The 8994-nt window shown below is 42.5% G+C and overlaps 1 protein-coding gene across 5 annotated transcripts; it reads left to right on the top strand.

The window, feature by feature from the left end:
- The first annotated feature begins 2341 nt into the window (after positions 1-2341).
- B3GALNT1 (beta-1,3-N-acetylgalactosaminyltransferase 1 (globoside blood group)) lies at positions 2342-8994 on the top strand. 5 transcript variants are annotated; one of them, XM_054835096.1, is made up of 4 exons: positions 2475-2580; positions 2844-3003; positions 3405-6054; positions 6168-8994. In XM_054835096.1, exons 3-4 carry the CDS (start codon positions 6008-6010, stop codon positions 7219-7221), a joined length of 1101 nt encoding a protein of 366 aa, XP_054691071.1. In that variant the 5' UTR covers positions 2475-2580; positions 2844-3003; positions 3405-6007; the 3' UTR covers positions 7222-8994. The 5 variants fall into 5 exon arrangements, with proteins under 5 accessions (XP_054691074.1, XP_054691071.1, XP_054691073.1 ...); XM_054835097.1 differs by lacking the exon at positions 2475-2580 and adding an exon at positions 2693-2741; XM_054835099.1 differs by lacking the exon at positions 2844-3003 and having other exon boundaries at positions 2342-2580; positions 3405-3547.

Raw genomic sequence — 8994 nt, 5'->3', positions numbered from 1 at the left:
ACTATGAGTAACATACCAATTGGTCACAAGCACAAAGGTTACAGTCTTTGAACATGTTTGAACAGTGAACCACACTTACATGACCATTTAAGAACTCTACATTGTGAAATTGTGTGTACCGAAGCAGCAGCAGCCTGGTTATACTCCCTAATCCCATGGCCCAGGGAACCGCTAACTGTCTGCCCTGCTTCAGTGCAGGCCCAGAGATAAAGCCCTTCCTCACTGCATCCGCATCTGTTTTGGAAAAGAAATGAAATATAAACACAGCCAGCCAGGAGGGGAAGGCTTAACGTTTGTCTGTATTTATCAATCCACAAAATGACAAGGTACCTGATTTACTGCTGCATCTCATCTCCCAGCAACAAGTTAATCTCAAGAGGTTTCTAACATGAGTGTGGTTGGGCACATGGACTCAGTCAAATCCTACGAGAACTCCACTGAAAAACGTGCTCTGCTCTAACCTGCTGCCTCGGACTCGGTTACTCTTCCTCCTCGCTCATACATAAGCTTGTCTGCTTCAGTTGCACTGTTTGGGTTGTAAATTCGGTGAGTTACGTTTGTACAAACAAGTTTACTCTGCATGGTGGAGACTAAATATAGGTGTTATGACCTGGTCATTACTGAGATTCAGCTACCTGAAATTAAAAATTTCTCTCAGCTTCATTGTGCTCTGTGCCGTTGTTGCCCATTGATCCAGGATGAAGATTTCTTTCAGGAAAGGAACAAGAAGGGGGGAACTAACTGAATCTTGATCAAAAGATCATTTTTGGCCAACATTCTAAACAGTAGAATAAAAAAAAAGGAGATAGAAAACTTAGTCTGTTATTATTTAATTCATATCTTTGGTTTTTTTACAGCAAACCTACATTGGGCTGGTCCACTGCGTACTGAGTTGCCCTTATACCCAGATGCATCAGTATTAGTTATTACCATTTGTCTTTGCTTCAGAAAGTACACAATCAGCAAAAAGATGTAAAGGTCTTCTGGCCAAATGAGCTGCTGACTGATAGGGTAATCATTTTGATAATTATGACATTGGTTACTCAGGTATTACAGACGTCGCATAAAATAAACCTCAGTCTTGACAGACAAGTAATAATCTGGTTCCTCTTGACGCTGAAAGGGTTATACCAGAACTAATTGGGAGCAACAGAAGATGACAGTGACATACTCACCGTTGTACATTTTTTGTATTTAATAACATGTATAGATTATGTGTAGGATTTTGGTCAGGAGCAGGTCATGATGTATTAAACCAGGGAAAAGAACGTTTGCATTTCTTTCTAAATAATGTACATGAATGAATCGAAAGATGGTGAGACAGGGAACTACGCAAAACACATTGTTAACACAGTCAAATGAACCATAATTCCCTGCAAAATAGCACACCATTTCCTTGAAATATGGCTATCTTGATTGAGGGAAAAACCTCCCTTCTGTGCGAGCTGTGACAGGGTGGATGGATGGTCCATGTCTCTGGGTAGTGCTGTCATCGCAAGGTTACTCACAGTTCTCTGCTCTGTGTGTTTGTTCCAACTGTATTTGATATTTATCGTCTCAACTGTTATTTTATTACATCAGACTATCACTTCAAACTAGTGATTAAGCAATGTCTGACGTTTTACAAGCTAATTAAATACATTTGCAGGACAGAACAGCTAGCTTCTGAAGACTCTGTGGTTTTGCAGTTTCTAACTGTACCTGAGTCAAACCTGAGTCTGGTTCAGCGCAGGATTTGGGATGCAGAGCCACTTCCAGCGATGATTTCCCACATTACTATGCAGTGTATTTCCCAGCAGGAGTTCAAAACAGAGCCATGGTCAGCTGCACGAGATACAGCGCGACGCTGCCTTCCCACGCAGGCTCTAAATCCGCATTTGCGCCGAGACATGAGCATTTGAAAGACTGAGAAAACCACCTTCGATTTGTCCAAAGGTGTATTTGCTTTGCCGGGGTGAGGCTATCTTGTGCAGGGTTTGCCCATACGTTCGGTTTAAAAACCCCAGAGTAATTAAACAAAAACTGGGATAGCTGATTTATCATCAATTAATCTGAACTCAAACTTTGCACAATAAACCTTTTGTAAACTACATAGCTTTACATAAACCATGTAAGTTCCCAAGTTGTCCAAGTGGGATATTCCACAACGGCTGCATGCTTTTGTAACGTTACAAAATGTAATTAATGTAATAATTCAGGGAGGCTCGGGGGTCAGTGCTCGCCATGATCCGTTCTAGTAGGGGAAGCAGGAGAGCAAGCGCAGCCTGGAACGCCTGTCTCCTCTTCTTCCCGGGAACCCACGAACTCCAACCTCGCACCTGACCGCGCAGCGGGACCAGCGGCAGCCCCGAGGCCCGCCTGCCGGCCAGCAACCAGCCCAGCGCCCGACCGCCCTTCGGCGATGGCCCGGAGCGCCATTTCTACGCCCTCCCGGCGCTGCGAGGCCTGCCGCGGGGCCCGAACTGCCCGGCGCTGCCGGCCCTGACGGGAAGCGCAGGAATTTCCCGGTGCCAGCCGTCCCCCGAGCGCGGCCGTTGCTGTGAGGAAACCCGGCCACTACGCGCGGGAGGCGGCGGCACGGTAACGGGCACGGTGATGGCAACGGTACCGGCGGGTGGGGGGACATTGCGGCTCCCTGCCCAGGGCGGGGCGCGACCGGGCTCCGCGCTGCCGCCGCCATTTAACGCCGTCACGGCGGGTCGGGGGGCGGCGGCTGCCTGCGGCCCCTCGGGTGTGCTGAGGTGCTGAGGGAACGGGGACACCCGCTCCAGCGGAGTGCGGGGAAACCTGCGCGAATGCGGAATATCCTTCTGTCTCCGTATTTACCTTTTTTTTTAAAATAGAAAACAGTTAAATGGCTGGAAAATTTGTACGTGGCTTCAACAGGGGGCAGTAGGTTTCCTCTTAATGAATTCTACCTTTGGGGCTGTTACCTGTTAATTAATCCGTGCCTTGTGAAAAGTTGCCTAGAAGGGAGAATTAAGATTGCTTGGGCAATTTAAGGTGAGAGCAAGTCATTGTTAAAGGTTATTTAAAATAATATTTAAAGTATTGTTATAGTAGATCATCATAGCCCAGGATCTCGCAAAAATTCCTCTAGTTTCTATGGGTAGTGGAAATGCGAAGCCTGGAACGGTAACGCATTTCCAAACAATTTTGCTGGTAGATTAAAAAAGGGTTTGTTTTTCTATACATCTAACATTATAAATACTGTATTTTTAAATCTTTAAATTGGACTATCCATTGGTTATTGTAATCATTAGACTTTAATGAGAATTTGTCACCTTTTTCCTGCAAAGGTTATCTGCACTCAGTAATTACCTGGCTAAAGCAGAGTGTGAGATATGTATCTAAAATGACTATAAAGCATGCTCAGTGTGTCTTTTCTTACTTTTGTTTTAAAGCTGATCAGTTTTATCTGTCAGCACGATCTCAGACTGTCCTGCGGTGCCAGCGAGCTGTGTGCTTGGAAGCAAACAAAAGTGGTTCCCAGAAAGGAGCAGGTCTTGACCTGGTATTGCTCCTGCTGCGCATCCCGTGCTGGAAGGTAAAAACCGTGGGCAAATAAAGTCTGGAAATGGTGGGGGACCCATCCTGGGCATAGCTGAGAGGGCTGCAGCTGCACCATTGCCAAAAAGCGCTAGCTCAACTGTCAGACCTCACTTCTTCAACCTCATTTCTTTGGTTTAAGCATTTGGAATACGAAGAGAAGGGGATTTTCCTGTCGAGGGCTGTGGTTAGGGTTTCCCCTTTAATTTAAACCCTTTTATTCTTTTCTGCGTGTGTTTGGAGTTCTGCTGTCGGAGGATGACAGCCTGTATCTTGAATTCTCAGTGCTGCAGGAAGAGCTGTCCCGTGTTTTGGGGAGTGTAGTTTCTACCCCACGACCACCACAAAAGCCTTCTTTGGGTGAGCCTGTGCTGGCCTGCAAACAGTTTAGTGCAGTGCTGGAGGAACGTGACCTTAGGGAAGAGAATGGCAGGATTTGTGGGGACTGCACTTCCTAGCTCCTCAGGAGTCACTCAGCAAAGCAGCATTGTACGGTGCTTGTCCTGGGGCTTTTCATAAGGGAACAGTTGTGTTTTGCAGAGTGTGGGCAAAGGACCTGAACTGATGATTTCTTTTCCCAGATTTTTCATTATGTAGCAGATCAGGCATTGGTCACCGATTCAGTTGTTCAAAGTGTTGCGGAATCAGGCTTTGCTGTCCATAAAGAATCAAAATCCTTATAATCAGATGATTTTTCCATTAGGTAGTCAAAAACTGATCAAACTTTGGTACAGTTTTACTTTAAATTGATCATCAAACCCTGAGAAATGTTATTTATATAAAATCAAACACATAAACACTGATAGATAACATAGGTTATTTTCTTCCAGTGTGTATTTTTCATATTGTTCACTGAAAGTCAGGTTGGTATATATAAAGACAGAAGAATTGAGCTTTTTAAATTATTTTTTTCTTCCCATAAAGCCAGGAAGTAAATACTAGATCAGCAAATCTGAGTTTTTTGTGGTTATAGTTATATGCATCATTGGGGAAATGTGCTCCAGATGCTGCCATTAAAGGGTCATTAATTTAAAGTCAGATCCTACACAGAAATACAAGGCGGGTGGGCTCTGGCAAACCACATTCCCCTAAATTCTAGTGTGCTATGTTGGGTTTTGGATTATTTTTTTTTTTAATACAAAGCATTTACAAGTCCTGCGGTGATCGTTTCCAAGGTAAGTTAAATAGTAATTAATTGCACTGTGAAATTGAACCTACCATCGTCCTTACTGTGTCTTTGTGGATGCTTTACAGTGCAGTGTAAATATTAGTACTGCAAACATTAGAAATCGTTTAGAACTCCCCCAGTAAGATACTGTAATTATTTTGCCTTGAAGATACCTAATATATGTTCACAGCGCATGTAGTTTTAAAGAACTATAGCGAAGGTAAGCACTGCTAAATGGAGGGTAGAGGACTGAGATTCTGGTTTAAAATCTACCTTTGGAAAGGTGTATTGATTTGAATATCTCGTCCTGACACTGTAGTAGTATCTTCAGCATGGACTCCCCAGGATTTGTAAGTACTCGTCCGTGTAGACTGGACTCTAGAACAAGCTGCGCGTCTTCAGCTGAAGAAATGGCTTTGGCTGGTCTCCATCGCTTGTCCTGGTTTCGGTTTGTGTGGCATGCCTGACGGAGCTGAGCGAATCGGTTGCATTTTTATAGATTTTTCATGAAAATAATGGAGATGGGATCCTTTCTTCTTTAAAACTTACATAGATGGAAGTAGCAGGAGGATTTTGTGGTCTCTTGTTTGTTTAAATGGAAAATATTAAGAGAATTTGCAAAACTTCTTTAAGATTTGAAGCTCGTCTGCGGCAGTGGATTCTCTGCTGCTCCAGGCTGCTATGACAAAATTGGTTGCAACGCCCCTTTATGAAATCACTTGATTTAATTAGCACATATTAGAAAATAAATTACTCCTGTATAATGCTGCCTGTTGTGGGAGTAGCCATTTCTTTGGGCAGTGTAAGAGCTCGGTCTGTCTGTCAAGATAGGTGTGTGTTTGCATGTCGGCAGATCGTAAGGAGGTTGATTTTCTCCTTCACCCCCCATCGCCTATTCAGTCAATTCAACATGAGCAGCTGCTCAGCCCTTAAACGAGGGATGAAATATTTGCTTGTGCTTCTCTTTTTACCCGCTTTCTTGGCTGATTTGCTCCGGCTTATAAAAACTAGAAGGACTTCCTTTCTTTGAAATAAATCACAAATTTTTGAAGCCTCTGAACATCAATTTACTGAGCAGTTTGTAGCTGTTAGATTTTGTGCGCTGTATTCCTTCCTTGAGATTGGGGACGAAGCCATTGTGCCGAGATGCTTGACGTGTCATCTTTTGCAGAGATCAGCTTTATGTGGGGGAAACTTCCAAGGTGAAAGCCGTGAGGTTTCAATCTATACCATGCTCAGCAGCAGCTCAGTGTTCTGCTCGTACTCGTTTCTGGGATACAGCCGTGATTCATGGCGCACAGGGTGCTGTATCGAAGAGCTGGACCAATGAGTCTCGGGTTTGTTAGTTCAAAGCATGCTATAATGTAACGACAACACTTTAGACAAGAGAAGAGCAAGACAATATTTGAATAATAGCATTCTGAATACTACTTTTTCATTTCTTTTTCAGCAAGAAACATGCTTCAGAACTTGTGGCGCGGATTTTGAAGGTTGCTGACACACTTCTGCAAATTAGTTACTGCCCAGTTCCAGTTAGTGCCATGTACATGAGACTATTAAAATGTTTTTTTTTAATTCTCCTTGTATTTTCTGTCGTAATAATGCTGTACGTAACTTTTTCTTCCAACAATGTGATTGAGCGCACAAACCTTATGTATTTCTATGAATACGAACCGATTTACAAGCAACGCTACCTCTTCACGCTGCGGGAGCGCTTGAAATGCAAAGACATAAATCCGTTTCTAGTCATCTTGGTCTCTTCAAGTCCCAAGGATGTGAGGTCGAGGCAAGCCATCAGGGCAACCTGGGGGTCTCGGGACTTCTGGTGGGGACACCGGATTCTAACCCTCTTCTTACTGGGTCAGGACGCTCAAAGAGAAGACAATGCTGCAGCACTGTCGGTGGAAGACGAAAGTATCCTCTACGGTGACATCGTTCGCCAGGATTTTATGGACACTTACGACAACCTCACCTTGAAAACGATCATGGCGTTTAAGTGGGTGACGGAGTTCTGTTCAAACACGCAATTCCTCATGAAGACTGATGCTGATGTCTTCATCAACACTGCTAACCTGGTCAAATTTCTTCTGAAGCTAAATTCCTCAGAAAATATTTTTACTGGTTATCCTCTTATAGATAACTTTGCCTACAGAGGCTTTTACAGAAAAACATACATCTCTTACGATGAATATCCATTCAGGTTGTATCCTCCGTATTGCAGTGGGATGGGTTATATATTGGATGGAAAACTAGCTCTGAGGATTTATGAACTGATGAGTCATATCAAACCTATTAAATTTGAGGATGTTTATGTTGGAATTTGCTTAAATATACTCAAAGTGAACATCAGTATTCCAGAAGATAAACAACAATTCTTTCTTCATAAAATTAATTTTGATATCTGTAAATATAGACATTTGATTGCAGTACATGGCATTACATCAAGTGAAATCATCAGGTTTTGGCAGGATTTGTCATCAAACACTGCAGTTACTTGCCTTTGATTCTGTATTAATATATAAACTGAAACCTATTTGGTGTGAAAACGTTTAAAGTACAGGGCAAGACAAAACAAAACCACAGCTACAGATGACTTGGACTGAAGGAAGGCTGCGCTGCCAGGGCAAAGCTGTGATGGCAGCATTTCTCTGGGACATTCTGACACCCTTAAATAAAAATTCTAGGGGTGTACAAAGCACTTGTCCATGTGCGTATCCTGCACACGCAGGATACTTCGGAATACGCTGTCCTGCCTTCCTCTGGCACTTCCCCACACGGTCTGCTGTAACTGCGGGATTTCTGCCTGAATCTTCTGGAACACGTAAAGTATCACTGAGGAATAACGTTTATGCCAAGAAACTGGCTTTGAAGATGCTTCCCAAATTCTTACCTGGATTTTTTTTTAATTGTTTTTGTAACTGCATCGCCCTTTGCCACCCTCTGGGATTTGTTCGTTGCCCAGCATGAAACTTAGAACAACGACCTTCTTTCAGTATATCACCTCTGTAATCGTTCCAAGAGTGTTACCGCTTCTTATTTAAACACGTCACCTCCGTAATCATCCCGAACGTGTTACAGGCTTCTGGATCTTGTGAGGTCTGCAGCAACCGATGGGAAATTCTGAAAACGGGATGGACTTTGTGTGTGTACGTCTAGGAATATTGAGATACGTATAAAATGGAATTGCCTTGGTGTCCTTGGTCATGTTCCCAGATGACTAGAGGGCAAGGTGCAGTAGAGTTTGTGTGCGGTTTAGTTACAAGACGTCTCTAACGTGTCGGGATAATCAAAACCCACACGCGCATGCATGTACGTGTGCGTACTGATGCATCCCGACAGCGTTGGAACCACGCAGGGAAGATTAAACCAGATGCATTTATATTGTGACTTTAGGTCTGTTTCTAAAACAGTTTTCTTTAAATCTTAAAGAAATAAGAAAATCTAAGATTCATCTTTCTTAAAGAAGACAAACTCTACTGTATCTGTAAAGATGGATATTTTAATCACTTTATTCATATCAGCAAGGCCAAGTTTTCAGTAGTTTACACTTCTAACAGACAACAATACAGAATTTGGAATTGCATGAACATAATTATTCTCGACACATCCACTACACAGCAAAGACACTATAGTTACATCCTGTACACCTAGAATGACAGAGCACTGCCACCTTATTTGTACTACAGCTAAGATGTTACGGTGTATTTACATTTGGCTGTCTTTCACATAGTCTCTTAGAGACAAATTAGAAGAGGTGCAGAAACCTCTAGTACCAAGTTTGAGGTTTCACCAGGTTTTTTTGTTACATTGTGATTATGGTCAGTATTGAATTTTGCTCTTTTCAACAACTGCATGTGGGGTTTTGATGGAATTACAGGACGTGTTATTTTTTTAGATATAAAAATGAGGTCTTGGGGAGAATACTCTCTAGGCAAGTATTTCAGATGTCAGTGTTCTAAGAATGTATGTTAAGAAGGTCAAAGTTTTTAAAAAATAGATTTTTTTTTTTTGTTAATAGCTAAAGATACAGTATTGCATAACTGAGGGAAGAATGCTATTGTATTTCTAGAAACAGAGGTAAAACTACAGCTGTTCCTCTGGGTTTAGGACCTGTTGTTTGATTGTTGTACTGTGGGCGGATCCCGAGAGCTCTGTGAGAAATGTTTAACTTGTTCTTCAATTGTTTATACATCTTAAAAAAAACCCTCCTTTTTTTTTTGTAATAAGCCTGCCATGTTAAATGTTTAGAAATAAATTATTTGTCACAAGAACACTGA

Source organism: Grus americana, chromosome 9 (genome assembly GCF_028858705.1).
Source record: "Grus americana isolate bGruAme1 chromosome 9, bGruAme1.mat, whole genome shotgun sequence".
In the NCBI taxonomy this organism is placed as follows: Eukaryota; Metazoa; Chordata; class Aves; order Gruiformes; family Gruidae; genus Grus; species Grus americana.
The sequence above is the reverse complement of the archived record's forward strand: the minus strand, read 5'-3'. Positions and strand labels throughout refer to the sequence as shown.